The sequence below is a fragment of the Salvelinus alpinus genome, chromosome 8, assembly GCF_045679555.1.
Source record: "Salvelinus alpinus chromosome 8, SLU_Salpinus.1, whole genome shotgun sequence".
In the NCBI taxonomy this organism is placed as follows: domain Eukaryota; kingdom Metazoa; phylum Chordata; class Actinopteri; order Salmoniformes; family Salmonidae; genus Salvelinus; species Salvelinus alpinus.
In genome coordinates, this window is record NC_092093.1 from 17,629,930 (window position 1) to 17,644,586 (window position 14,657).

A 14,657-nucleotide genomic window follows, 5' to 3' on the forward strand; every position below is an offset into this window, starting at 1 on the left:
AGGGTTCACACAACTTAACCATATGACTGACTTGGTTTGAACCTGGATCGTCTGTGTGACAAGACTGTTAGCCCACTGATCTTAAGCCAACGCAGTAGCATTCGGGAGTTCACGTAAGTCTTCAGGTCTCTGGAACCTCCATTACACACACACTACAGAAGGAGAGTTTTGAATGTTTCAACGTCGCTCACATCTAGTATCAGTGAGGGTATTGGTGGGTATACGCTGACATTACGTAGCCCTTTATTTGCTTGTGTAAATGCAAACTGCTGTAGTTTTTACCACCACCCATTTTCAATATAGCATACAACTGAGTGTTGAACATGTGCTAAACCAGCCACATAATTTATACTCTTCCATTAAAAAACAGTGGTTTAAATTAGCCTGGTCCCAGATGTTTGTGCTCTTGCCATCTCCCATTGACAATGAGTGACAAGGAGTTGGCATGATAGCACAGACTGGCAATCAGGCTAGGTTCAAATAGCACAGAACATTAAACGTAAACAATGGGAAAATGTTCTGTTTGGTCATGTAGGACTAGCCTAATGTGTAGTCTTATTTACAACGCAGCAATCAAAGCTTAACCAGGTTATAAAAATGCCACAACACCAAATAAACGTATGGAAAAATTAAATAAAAAAGGAAGCACACTTCAATCTACACCCGAGAAGCAAGCCTCGTCAGGTTCCACAATCAGTAATGTGCCCTAAATATCAAGACATATACAAATCACAAAATGACAATATCAAAAAGGCATAATGTAGTGCTAAAATGGCTTCCAATATCCTACGGAAACTGTCCTATAGAAATGACTTCTCAAATAGTTATTTAAAGTACAATGCATCCAGATGAACAGGGGTGTCATCAAAAACGGAGGACTTTTGCAACGAAAAACTAGTTTCTATTGGAGGAACTCCGGTTTCTATAGGTCCCTCCCCGTTTAATTTGCTCCCTAGGGAATACACCCATAGACGCTCTTGCAAAAGATTCTCAATAAGAATAAACTGTATCATTGAAGATGAAAAGAAAAGCTAGTTGTGCATCAACGATGGATGAATTACATCAATAAGTAGCATAATGTGACGCACCAACTGTGGTGAGATGAGGGCGGATGTCCTTGTTTGAAGTAGCAAACCAGACCACTGCCCATTCAAAAGGTACTTTAGGTAACCTTTGAACTCAATTAAAAAGTCATAAGCCATAGAAGTTTGTAAAAAAGCAAATATGTTGTTTATTGTAGATCTATGGAGGTTAGATTACATGCTTGACGTTATAATGAAAAATAACAATAGACAAATCTAATAATGGCGTTTGACGCAAAATAACTGTTTGTTGCTTACGGACTACATATACAATCACTAACAATAATATTGCTACCATGCCTCAAAAGATGGTTCCTTTCAGTTAGTAAGTGTTCTCACTCCTTATACAACAAACAATATTTACATTTAGTAAAAAAAAAAAAAAAAAAAGCACAACCATGAAAATCTTTCAAACATGTCACTGAAGCAGAGCAAAAATGTTGTGGTATATTTCTCAAACATGGGATTTTTAAAAGCATGGGATTTCTTTAAAATTTGGAAAAATATCATAAAATGTACAAAATCAAATGAAAAAACCCATAAAGCTTCAAAGAGACTCCTTTCCTCATGTGGAATGTTGCTCCATAGTCTTGTCGTATTTCTTGTTTTTAATTTAAAAGTTGGTTCTAGAAAAAAAACAGGTGGTGGGAGAGACGGACGTCTGTGGCTAGTGGTGGGTTTCCATTATTTTCCACCAGTCCTTTTGATCAGAAAGTCTTTAATAGTATCCTGGCTGATACTGCTGTCTCCATGGCTTCTGGTTCCATAACTGGGGACAGAGATACAGGGAGTTAGACGCAGACAGAAATAAAAATAAACAAATATACATACACACAATAGTATGTGGACACCCTTCAAATTAGTGGATTTGGCTATTTCAGCCACACCCATTGAGGACAGGTGTATAAAAATCGAGCATACAGCCATGCAATCTCCATAGACAAACATTGGCAGTAGATTGGCCTTACTGAGAGCTCAGTGACTGTCAATGTGGCACAGTCATAGGATGCCACCTTTCCAACTAGTCAGTTCGGCAAATTACTGCCCTGCTAGAGCCGCCCCAGTCTACCGAGTGCTGATATTGTGAAGAAGAAACATCTAGGAGCAACAACGGCTCAGCAGCGAAGTGGTAGGCCAAACAAGCTCCTCGATTGAAACACTCATCACCAAGTTCCAAAACTGCCTCTGGAAGCAACGTCAGCACAAGAACTTTGTCGGGAGCTTCACGAAATGGGTTTCCATGGCCGAGGTGCCGCACACAAGCCTAAGTGCATGTGCGATGCCAAGCGTCAGCTGGAGTGGTGTAAAGCCATTGGACTCTGGAGCAGTGGAAACGCGTTCTCTGGAGTGATGAATCACGCGTCACCATCTAGCAGTCCGATGGACGAATCTGGGTTTGGCGGATGCTAGGAGAACACTACCTGCCTGAATGCATAGTGCCAACTGTAATGTTTGGTGGATGAGGAATAATGGTCTGGGGACGTTTTTCATGGTTCGGGCTAGGCCCCTGAGTTTGTGGCAACAGTTTGGGTAAGGCCCTTTCCTGTTTCAGCATGACAATGCCTCCGTGCACAAAGCGAGGTCCATATAGAAATGGTTTGTCAAGATCAGTGTAGAAGAACTTGAGTGGCCTGCGTAGAGCCCAGACCTCAATCCCCTCGGAAACCTTTAGGATTAATTGGAATGCCGACTGCGAGCCAGGCCTAATCGTCCAACATGAGACACCGACCTCACTAACGCTCGTGGCTGAATGGAAGCAAGGACCCGCAGCAATGTTCCAACATCTAGTGGAAAGCCTTCCCAGAAGAGTGGAGACTGTTATAGCAGCAAAGGGGGGACCAGCTCAATATTAATGCCCATGATTTTGGAATGAGATGTACAACAAGCACGTGTCCACATACTTTTGTAGTGTAACTAGGTGAGAACCACATCAGTCACAGCACGTACATTTTCCCTCAAAGCAGTTACCAGCAAAGTCAGTGGTATCAATTGTAGTACAAGGCTAACAAGTTAGGATTTGCCCTTGGACCTCAAACGGAGACTCACCCCTTGCTGCCAGCTCTGGTTGAAGGCCTGAGCCTTGTCCATGCCGAATCCAAAGCCTCCACGTCCTCCAGCATTCCTGCTGTCCCCAAATCCCCTGCCACGTCCTCCAGCGTTCCTGTTGTCCCCAAATCCCCCGCCACGTCCTCCAGAGTTTCTACTGTCCACAAATCCGCCACCACGACCTCCAGCATTCCTGCCATCACCAAATCCGCTGCTCTTGTTGCCGAAGTTTCCACGGCTGCTGCCTCCTCTGGGCTGGAACCCCTGGGGAGTGAACATACTTATTAACATCTCCCTATTCAATTCACTATGGTAACATTAACCTTTTCTAACACTATTTGGACAGTCTCCTAAAGATGGTTTATAATAGTTCAACTATCCACCAACCCTAATCCTAGCAAGTTGCTAATATCAACAAGTTGCAGTCGATCATCTACACACCCTCTATAGGGGAATATTCAAATAAAGCAGGACCAACTTGTATTTCTCCATTGCATCAACCCAACCTACCTGGTTAAAGTTGACCCTGTTTCCTCCACCTCCCCGGCTCATGTTGGCTCCACCTCCCCGGCTCATGTTGGCTCCACCTCCCCGGCTCATGTTGGCTCCACCTCCCCGGCTCATGTTGGCTCCACCTCCCCGGCTCATGTTGGCTCCACCTCCCCGGCTCATGTTGGCTCCACCTCTGTTCATTGGTGGACCGCCTCTGTTCATGGCTCCACCCCTGTAGCCCATGTTGCCCCTAATTAGTCCTCCTCTTGGGGCCCCTCGCTGGGGGGCCATGAGGCCGCCACCCCTGTTGAAGTTGCCCCGGCTGGCGAATCCACCTCTGAAAGCTGGAGGGGGCATGAAGCCTCGAGGGGGGCGAGTGAACCCACCACGTGGGCCTGGAGCTGGGTGGGGGCAGACATGTTGGACACACACATTAGACCGGCGGTGCATCTTTAATGATTAGGAAGCCATTTCTCTACTACTCAACAATTACAGGAGAAATTAAAGTGAAAGGGCAGAGGTCTTTGATTGTAAAAAGTGGTTTGATTGGACTTCACCTGTCCAGTTCTATCAGATCAGTGCACACAAAACAACATTTTAGCAATTGGTTGCGAGGCTAAAACTGGACCAAAACCTGCCATGCAAATCCCTAATCTGACCAATATGGCCGACAACCCACCTCCTCTGAAGTTGCCCCTCTGCTGGAAGCCTCCTCGTACAACTCCTCTCTGGCCGGGTCCTCCCCCACGGTTGAACTGGTTCTTGCCTCTGCCTCCACCCCGGACAACACCTCCTCTATTGGGGGTCAAGGCCCCCTGGTTGGGCTTCTTCTCAGCCGGCAGGGCCGCCTTGCTCTCCTCCTTGTATTGCTCCACTAGCTTGGAGGACTCCTCCTTCTGCAGCTCAGCGTAGCTCACCTCAGCGAAGCTGTCGCCCTCGTCTGGCAGGGTGAAGAATCCTACACGGGAAGAGAGCCATTAATCGATGGTCAAATAACAGCCCCAATGAAAGACTAGCGTATGAAAATAGCTTATGATGTCCACCATAACAAAAACTAGATTTGTAGTGATGAAGGATCATGGAAAGCGCTGTGTTCTTCCCACCAGGTCCAGAGGCAGGGGTATTGGCCCTGACCCAGAGTTTAGGAGTTCTGCCCCCCTGATGTGGCCACTTGTGACACAGACAGCCACGACTGGGCAAAGCGTCAAGGGGCTAGCCATGCTTATATGAAAACAAAACGAGTCCGTTTTTTGGGAGGTTAAAAATCAGTGTGTGCGTGTCCTTACCGTATTACTACAACTTTCTGAAGGTTTCTGGATTAGTGATAACGATAGCTAGCTTTTTAGCACAGGAGGCAAGTCTACTTTTATTAGTATAGTAGCTCACGTCGTTACCTTTCATTTTGAGGAGAGCGTGCTCGGGCACGTCTTTGCCGTCGCTCTCGGCCTTCTTCTGGGCCCTCTCCTTGTAGTCGTCGTCTGAGGGACAGACCACCACAGCCTTCCGCTGGTACCCAGCAAACAGACACATCTTCCTCTTCTGGCCCGGGGCAGACAGGTTGGTCTGGGGAGAGGAAGGATGGGGGAAATTACTAATAATGTTGACAGTATAAATAAAAAGGATTTGTGTTGCTGTGTTGGCACTTTTGTCTCATACGAGCCTTTCTACCCTGTATCATGATGTACTCATCAGTATTTACATACAGTATACCGTTTGTTCCATGTATATTCAAAGATTAATACTTTATTCACAATAAGACGGACTAAAAGGTCAGTTTAACGTGTATGAAATCATTGGCTGTGATTGTATAGAATATGAAGTCTTACATGGTCCAGGATATAGTTCCTCTTCTTGCGAGCAGCAATCTCAATGAACTTGCCCAGGAAGAGAGGAGCACGCTGGGAAATGGCCGTGAGCTTAGTTGTGTCCTTCGCCTGACGCTTCAAGCTGCCAATCTACATAGAGAAAAATGAATAGCTGTGCCACAAGATACCACATATACATAGGACAGGTTATAGGCCTACAGTCCCAAATGACCAGGGACTGCTTATACAACCATTAGGATCAGACCAATGTTCCCTCTAAGCTGCGCGCAGCTCCCCCAGGACTGCCACGCAGAAGAAATATCAGCCCGCGCAGAGAAGCACGAGATTCGAAATTTGAGTTAAGTTCAGAGTTCTCCCCCTTAGTTAACACTATCAACCTATCCCTTTACTTTGGGAATTGTGTTCAAATCAATGCAAGAGTCACTTTCAAAGCAACATACCGAAACAAAATGAACTATGCAAGACTTGGTATGCAAAACTAACTATGCAAGAGACTTTGTTGTAGGCAGAACGCATCGGAGTAGGATTCTATTGTATTGACATGCACGAATCAAACCGTACTCTACACAAACCAGTGCAGCATAACAAATCAGAGCTGCAGTAGGCCTATGTGCAAATAGACTATTGCCATATATGGATCTGTGCCACTCACTTTGAGCTGGACTGCGTTTACAGCATGAGTGGTCGTGAGTAGATGCGCTTGTTTTGAGATCAAAGTGAGAGCTGCATGTAGCCACATATGAACATTTTGTTCAAAATCCTTTGCTAGTTAGTGAGTTATTAGCCCAGTTATAGATCATTTGTAGTCGGCAATGGTGGTGTGATTGTGCCCCACGTGCTTCTACACCGGCATTGCTTGCTGTTTGGGGTTTTAGGCTGGGTTTCTGTACAGCACTTTGATATATCAGCTGATGTAAGAAGGGCTATATAAATACATTTGATTTGAAGAGAACCAAACATGTACACGTCTTTGTCTTAAAGGGCAGCGTTGTATTTTGAGACCGGTTTGAATAATCTATGTAGCCAATAGGCAGAGGGCATCACAATTTGTCTGATTCTCTGAAATAATGGTATGGGATTAATAATGCATTTTATTTGTAAAGTGGTTTCTTGCATCAAACAACATTCAGTCACCACCTTGTCTGATAGACAAGTGGATAAACAGGTTAATGTAGGCTGAATGATTGAACAGTTATTTCCATGTTAAAATGTTATGGATGCATTTTCTCCATTGTTTTTGATGGTTGGCCACTCTGGTCTACATTATAATGAAATAGCTATAGTAGCCTACTTGACCACTGTCTGAAACTAACTTAAAGCAGGTACAGCCTCAGTGATCACAGTAAACACGCACTGGAAGTTGCAAAGAATTTTCACAACATTCAAGTTTGCGCTCAGACCTGAAATTTGTTCAGTGCCTAAATGTTTTTTAGGGAACATTGTATAGGACTGGAAGTTAATTTCACAAACTAAATTGACACACAACTAGAACCCCATTCTCAGAAGAGTGCAGAGAGAACACATTCTAAAATACTAGAGGCTCCAAACACCATGAGTCAGTATAACACTGACCATCATCTTCTCCACGATGGTGTCGCTGCCCAGGATGTAATATTTCCCAGGGTTCTCCTGGATGTGCTTGTTCACCCAGGTGGTCTTTCCTGAGCCGGGCAGGCCTACCATAGCAATCACCTAAAACAACACACATATACACAACTGATCAGTAACAATGGTAGAAGGAGTTATGCACATACAAGTGAGAAAAAGGCGCTCTGATTTTTTTTATTTTATCTGATACATTTTGCTAGCCGTTTATTCTGAAATATTGGTTGAACCCAAGGACAGATCCCATTGCTAGGGAGGCCTTTGTGTCAAACAAGTCACTGCCAGTGACGTTATGGGTTCCCATAGTTACCTCACACTCCTTCTTGGTGTTGGGTCCCTTGGGTCCGCGGACACGGTCGTCCATGGCGACCTGCTGCAGGAAGGTGTAGCCCTCTGGCTGGGGGAAGTAGGGTGTTTCCATCTGGCCAAAGTTGAACTCCACAGAACAGTTGTGGCAGATGACGTGGGGGAAGAGAGCTCTCCCTGCCAGGGACTCCTTACTGACCTGGAAGGCCACAACTGGCTCCTTACCATTCTTAGAAAAGGAAATCTCCACCTCCTCGCCCTCAAAGTTCTGCAATAGAAAATAATTTTACCTAAATATATATATTTTAAGCTTGTAGTTTCAATGGAACATTGACAGGTCAAAATGTTAGGTGCCAACAAGGAAGTCGTCAAACCGGTTTAGGTGGAAATGTTTTACTTTATGAACAGAGGGTGTGGCAGACAAATCGTGTTTTCATATAAATAAATATTTTGTGTGCGTTTGCCTCATTGATGAGGAATTCTTGACATCACAGAAAGTCTGAATATTAATATAAAAACAGCCTGTCCATTTTGAGAATATTACATTATGGCAACTATTCGGATAAATGAAGGCAGGCTACTTACGATGAGGCAGCAGATGACGTCGTTCTCATCGTAAGTCTCTCCAAAATCTTCAGTCACGCAGTTGGTAGTCTTCTTGCCTTTGCCAGAGTAGGCATAAGAATGCTCCTCCTCACCTGCAATGGCACAATACAACTCACATCAGACATGATACACAGTTGACTGGTTCAGGGAACTAAAAGTAGAGAATTAGAATTTTATCATGAAATTCTTTCTCGATTTCAGTGTTTCTGCACTCATTCCATAGTCGCCTTGCAAACTACAACTGAAACAGGCTATATCATTTCCAGTTACATGTCATGCTTCCTAACAGCCTTTAGAGAGCGCCAACACCCCATAAGAACCATTCCATTTTTGGAGAACAAAACCAATAGATTGATAATACTGACCTAGGAGCAGACTGCCAGTAGCCAGGGACCATCCAACCTGGACCTCATGGACCTCCATGTTCTTACTGAAGATGTGCTTTACTGGAATCTTCTCAGTTAACTAGAACCACAATATTACATTGGTAATGTTAGTAGCAGATAGTATGATGACTTACAAATCTAAATATTTACGTTAATGCTAAATAGTGATTATTTTGCCTCTATGGCCTATTTATTGCCTTACCTCCCTACATTTGCACACACTGTACATTGATTTTTCTATTGTGTTATTGACTGTACGTTTGTTTATGTGTAACTTGTTTGTGTCGCACTGTTTGCTTTAGCTTGGCCAGGTCACAGTTGTAAATGAGAACTTGGTGTCAACTGGCCTACCTGGTTAAATAAAGGTGAAATAAATGAGAAATTTGAGGGCACAACCAGTTGATAAAATCCAATGGTGCATTTATATTATAAAATGGAAGAAAATTATTATGAGTTTCTGAGGTCAAAACATTACGAATTAACAATTACTAATGAAATGACAACTGGGCTAGACAAGAGAAGCAGTGTTTCTCCTTACCTTCATCTCGTAACAGGCCTTGCCCTGGGTCAGGCCGTACGAGGCCCTGCCCCCAGACCAAAGGTAGGCAAAGCTCTCCATGGTGAGAGAGGACGCGCTGTACCGGTCCCGGGACACCTTGAAGTGCAGGTCGCAGTTATCTGAGGACAAAGAAACAAACATCAATTATTCAGTTATCTTCTCAGTCCCCTGACATGCCATATAGTGTGTCCCATCACACATCGGTCTTTAAGCCGTATTCCTATGCACTAGAAGAGACATGAGAATATTGAACGACATGGCAAACAGACAGCGAGGTGGAGCTATTGCTTCTGAGCAGGTGTTTGTAGAGTGACTATATCAACCCAGCACTGTCGGCCACGCTATACACCAAACATCACTCACAGTTGTCCAGACAGACTGTTGTATCGTCAAACTCTTCATCTTCCTCTTCCAGGGGTGGCAGTGGAGACTTGAGACTAGACCTGAAAGAGAACACAGCCAATCAGTAACAATGTCAGAGAATTAGAACCTGTCGCACGGATCCAGAATGTCCTACCAGGGTGGCCATCCGGTTGGGATGACCTCTCTGAAGAAGAGGGCATCAATAGAAAGAGTCAAGAAGACTATGGGCGGAAATAGAACTCTAACATTTAAGCTTCTGGAGTTGGGTGTTTAAAGAAATCACGGCAAAACAAATACATACCTGCAGTGGTCCACTGATGCATCAAAGCAATGGAGGATTATTATTAAATTAAAAAAATTAGAAAAAATTAACTAGTCCTATGGGCTATATTTCTTATTAAAAAAGCCTTAATAGCCAATAGGCCTTGTTTGCAGAAACTGTGTTCATGGCTTTGGAGATTCCTGGTAGGGTCAAGAAGGATAAAAGGCTGCTGGATGTATTTAACTGTGTGGCGCTGCTCTCACTAAAGGTCAAAGCTGCAGCCTCATGGTCGTGGAACAGAGAGTCAAACAAGCTAGTTCCACATAACCTAGAGGGGCTTCAACTGTACTCTAGGGACTGTAGTGATAACAAGCTAGTTCCACATAACCTAGAGGGGCTTCAACTGTACTCTAGGGACTGTAGTGATAACAAGCTAGTTCCAGAACCTAGAGGGGCTTCAACTGTACTCTAGGGACTGTAGTGATAACAAGCTAGTTCCAGAACCTAGAGGGGCTTCAACTGTACTCTAGGGACTGTAGTGATAACAAGCTAGTTCCAGAACCTAGAGGGGCTTCAACTGTACTCTAGGGACTGTATTGATAACAAGCTAGTTCCAGAACCTAGAGGGGCTTCAACTGTACTCTAGGGACTGTAGTGATAACAAGCTAGTTCCAGAACCTAGAGGGGCTTCAACTGTACTCTAGGGACTGTAGTGATAACAAGCTAGTTCCAGAACCTAGAGGGGCTTCAACTGTACTCTAGGGACTGTAGTGATAACAAGCTAGTTCCAGAACCTAGAGGTGCTTCAACTGTACTCTAGGGACTGTAGTGATAACAAGCTAGTTCAAGAACCTAGAGGGGCTTCAACTGTACTCTAGGGACTGTAGTGATAACAAGCTAGTTCCAGAACTCTAGATGGGGCGTCTGCTAACTGTACTCTAGGGACTGTAGTGATAACAAGCTAGTTCCAGAACCTAGAGGGGCTTCAACTGTACTCTAGGGACTGTAGTGATAACAAGCTAGTTCCAGAACCTAGAGGGGCTTCAACTGTACTCTAGGGACTGTAGTGATAACAAGCTAGTTCCAGAACCTAGAGGTGCTTCAACTGTACTCTAGGGACTGTAGTGATAACAAGCTAGTTCAAGAACCTAGAGGGGCTTCAACTGTACTCTAGGGACTGTAGTGATAACAAGCTAGTTCCAGAACCTAGAGGGGCTTCAACTGTACTCTAGGGACTGTAGTGATAACAAGCTAGTTCCAGAACCTAGAGGGGCTTCAACTGTACTCTAGGGACTGTAGTGATAACAAGCTAGTTCCAGAATCTAGAGGGGCTTCAACTGTACTCTATGGACTGTAGTGATAACAAGCTAGTTCCAGAACCTAGAGGGGCTTCAACTGTACTCTAGGGACTGTAGTGATAACAAGCTAGTTCCACATAACCTAGAGGGGCTTCAACTGTACTCTAGGGACTGTAGTGATAACAAGATGAATATTGTGCTACACCGACTTATAAACTTGAAGAAATTCAGAAACAAGCTGTTTCCCAGGGGGAAGAGTTGTGTTTATAAAACTAGCCTACAAATATTTACACTGGCGAGGACTACAACAGGAGGATAAATGTCTGTCCACAGAATGTAGACGGAAGCCTTTACAGGATTAAACACTGCCTCGGGATTAAACACTGCCTCGGGATTAAACACTGCCTCGTGCACAGGAAGAGAAACACCATAATGCAGCAATGATAGAAAATGTGAATCTTAGCACCAATTAGAACAAGAGATAGTCGTGTGTGTGTGTGTGTGTGTGTGTGTGGGGGGGGGAATTCACATTTGTAGCAACACCGGTTTGTTTGGTAATTTTACCTTGTCCTCAAATGCACTGTGCTTAGATACTAAAATGTGAATGAAGTGGCCATTTGTCATTTAGCTGACACTCTTACCCAGAGCGACTGACCGTAGTGAGTGGGTAAATTTGTTTGCACCCTTTTCTCTCCATATTAGACCTGTCTATATATGTAGTCAGGGAACCAATAATTGCACCATCTTTGGCTTATCTACACATTAGTCAGACCGCACTCAGACCAAGGATCATAGAGTCTTGCCAGAGGGCATCCAGGGTGGTGCGATGGAGATTCCATGATTGATTTAGCCAAAAGCTACTAAGGCCTCTGCTGCACAGTCAATGGTTTCTTAGTTTACACCAGTCAGAGCAAGGCTCTCCAACCCTGTTCCTGGAGAGCTACTGTCCTGTAAATTCAGTACAACCCTTATCTAGCGCACCCGAATCAAATAATTAGCAGGTCGATAAACTGAATCAGGTTAGTTACAACTGGGGTTAAAATGAAAACCTACAGGAGGGTAGCTCTCCAGGAACGGGGTTGAAGAAACCTGGGCTAGAGTGACATTTTGATGACAGGATAACAGCCCACTTGGTCAACGAAAAAAATAAATAGCGTTCCAGATAAACATGGAGGTGGTTTCCCAGACAGATCAAGCCTAGTCTTGGAATAAAAAGCTCAATGGGAATCTCCATTTTAAGTATTTTTAAGTACCCTGTAAACCAGCCCATGATGCACAGTGTGACTGTACAGAGAGAAAGCATTCCTGTAAAAAAAAAAACATCAACCACACTGAATAAAATGATGACAAAGTGGAGAGACAATCAGAAAAGACAAATACTATGCGAGCAGGAACAATGAGCAGTCCGTGGAGAGTACCAATCTGCAACTCGAGCGTCCAGAAAAGTTCTACATCCTTGTGCCCCTACGCAACCCCCCCGCTACTCTCTCATGCGTTTCTTTTTTTTTAGCAGTGTTGCGTCACCTTGTCAGTGTACACAGTAAAGCTTCCTGCACAAAGAGAACGAATGGGGAACAATAGAACATTACTGTTCATTTCTCTTGCTACATTATGCAGTCCATTTATGGGTGCATGTGGTCACTGCATGGGTTAAATGGTAAGGTTCATTTAAAAGCCAGGGATAACCCTCAATTCAAACATGTATGACTCTTAAGTAATGTTGACAAAAGTAAGTTAAGTGAGGGTTTTGTCGCTAGTTAATGCATTGGCGCTTAAAGCCAATACAGTTCACATAGCTGTGATGGCGCTTCAGACATACCAAAGGCCATTTTGTCTCCCATCCTTACCAGCTGTATTTGTTCTCTTCAATAAATTCAAAGTAGCCCCTTCCATGTTCCTCCCGGCGTCTCTTAACACCCTTCTTATTCTTCTGATCAGCATTCGTGTCTTTGTCCGCATCCCCTTTGGAAATAAAAGAAAAATATAATGAGGTGCTCCTTTATTGAAAGGATAGGTCGCACTGTGGCTGTGGTAGGGTTGGCCCACACAGATGACTAACTACTTGTCCATTAGGACCTCATTACTTTCATTGAATGTGATGGAAGACAGTAGAATGCTAAGGCTGCTTTGACCAGGGAGTAAGGTTGGTTACATTGTAGCCGGCCAACAATTGGAGGACATATGTGAGGAGATGTAACGTTGAACACAGTACAATGGGTACAATAACCCAGCTACGGTTAGAGTTACTATTAAAAAAAGGTCAGGGAAATAGACCATTGTCCAGCCGTCTCAGATGTTGCGGTCAATACAATAGCATACTGCGACAAGTCAGACAAGGAAAACAACTGCAGACTATTTTAGATTGACCCCCTTCCCCCACAATAGCATTCGCGACTAACTAGCTAGTTAGCTTAAAAGCTAGTTAGCCAATTCTTGCTCATTCATTCAAAATATCTTAGCCAGCTAGTATTATCTAATCAGATAACTAGCCAACTACTGTTTCCAAATACTTGCCTTTAGCTACGTTTCTAGAACCAGTTTGAGAACCCGTTTGTATAAGAATTTAGGATACTCCGAGTCACATAGTTAACCATTTAGAACCACGAGCCTACCTAAACCAGCACCTGCCGAATATTGTCCACCGTTCGCTAGAATCGCGAGCTAGCTATTCTAGTTAGCAACTACACAAAAGAATGCTAACTATGTTAGCTATGCTAACCACCCATTCAGCTAAAATTACATCAAGCGTGAGCCCAATGGTAGTCTCTATGCAGTACGTTAGCACCAAGTTAAACAATATTACCCCAATTTGTTAGCTACACTAGCCTATCTAATCAATATACATCAATCCGGCTTCGCGAAAACACCCCGTATAGCAAAAACATGTGTGACAACCAGTCCAGGGTTTTTCAAATGGAACCAGCGACTCACCCTCTGCTGGCTGGTCTCCAGGCTCACCATCCTCTGCGTCTAACGTTATTTTCTCCATGTCGTCCACACCTTCCTTCAACATTGGATCCATTTCTTCATCTTCCACCTCGCCCATTTCGTCGTCCTCCTGAGCCGCGTTCTCCTCGCATTCTACGGCGGGGTCTCCCTCTCCGTTTCCATTCTCCTCCTCCTCGTTGGCCTCCATGCTTTCTTCGACCGGATCCTCGTCGTCTTCTTCGTCTTCCCCCATGTCCTCTTGATCATCAGCGGCCTCAGAGCTACCTCCCTCCGCGGCCTCCAGCCCAATGGGATCATCTCCAGCCAGGGCCTCTTCGTCAAGCGCGGCCTGCAGCCGGTCCATCAACTCGGCCTTCAGCCCCTTGTCCGACAGCTGACGCTTTTTCAGCTCGTCCTTCAACTCGTTAACTTTCAGTTTTTTTACGTTAATTGAACTCATTTTTATATCTGTATAAAAATACTAAACTGAAACACGATTTAAAATGAAAAATATGGGAAATTCTGTAAGGACGCCACGCTATGCAAATCGATGTAGCTGCTAGCTATATTTAACTGCGCCAAATGGCAGTAGCGTTACTAGCACTTTTCAATGGCAGAAGGGCTTGTCGGCGCAAATGGTGGTACAAGACCCCTCCCGTATTCAAGTATTGGGGAAGGACTTGGGCGTGGGTTACCGTAATAACTGATAGAGCAGCTCAAGATACTAAGCAATATCAAATCAAATTTGATATGTCACATGCGCCGAATACAGGTGTAGTAGACCTTACAGTGAAATTCTTACTTACAAGCCCTTAACCAACAATGCAGTTTTAAGAAAAATACACAAAAAAAGAAATAAAGTAACAAATTATTAAAGAGCAGCAGTAAAATAACAATA

General features: G+C 44.1%; 1 protein-coding gene across 1 annotated transcript; it reads right to left on the reverse strand.

Moving 5' to 3' along the window:
* Positions 1-1,203: 1,203 nt before the first annotated feature.
* Positions 1,204-14,416, reverse strand: LOC139582650 (heterogeneous nuclear ribonucleoprotein U-like). The gene is made up of 14 exons (XM_071412841.1): positions 13,763-14,416; positions 12,679-12,793; positions 9,272-9,351; positions 8,888-9,027; positions 8,329-8,428; positions 7,943-8,055; positions 7,362-7,625; positions 7,019-7,138; positions 5,447-5,575; positions 5,015-5,183; positions 4,300-4,578; positions 3,639-4,021; positions 3,129-3,392; positions 1,204-1,851 (listed from the first exon to the last, which is right to left on the reverse strand). Exons 1-14 carry the CDS (start codon positions 14,217-14,219, stop codon positions 1,801-1,803), a joined length of 2,664 nt encoding a protein of 887 aa, XP_071268942.1. The 5' UTR covers positions 14,220-14,416; the 3' UTR covers positions 1,204-1,800.
* Positions 14,417-14,657: the final 241 nt, after the last annotated feature.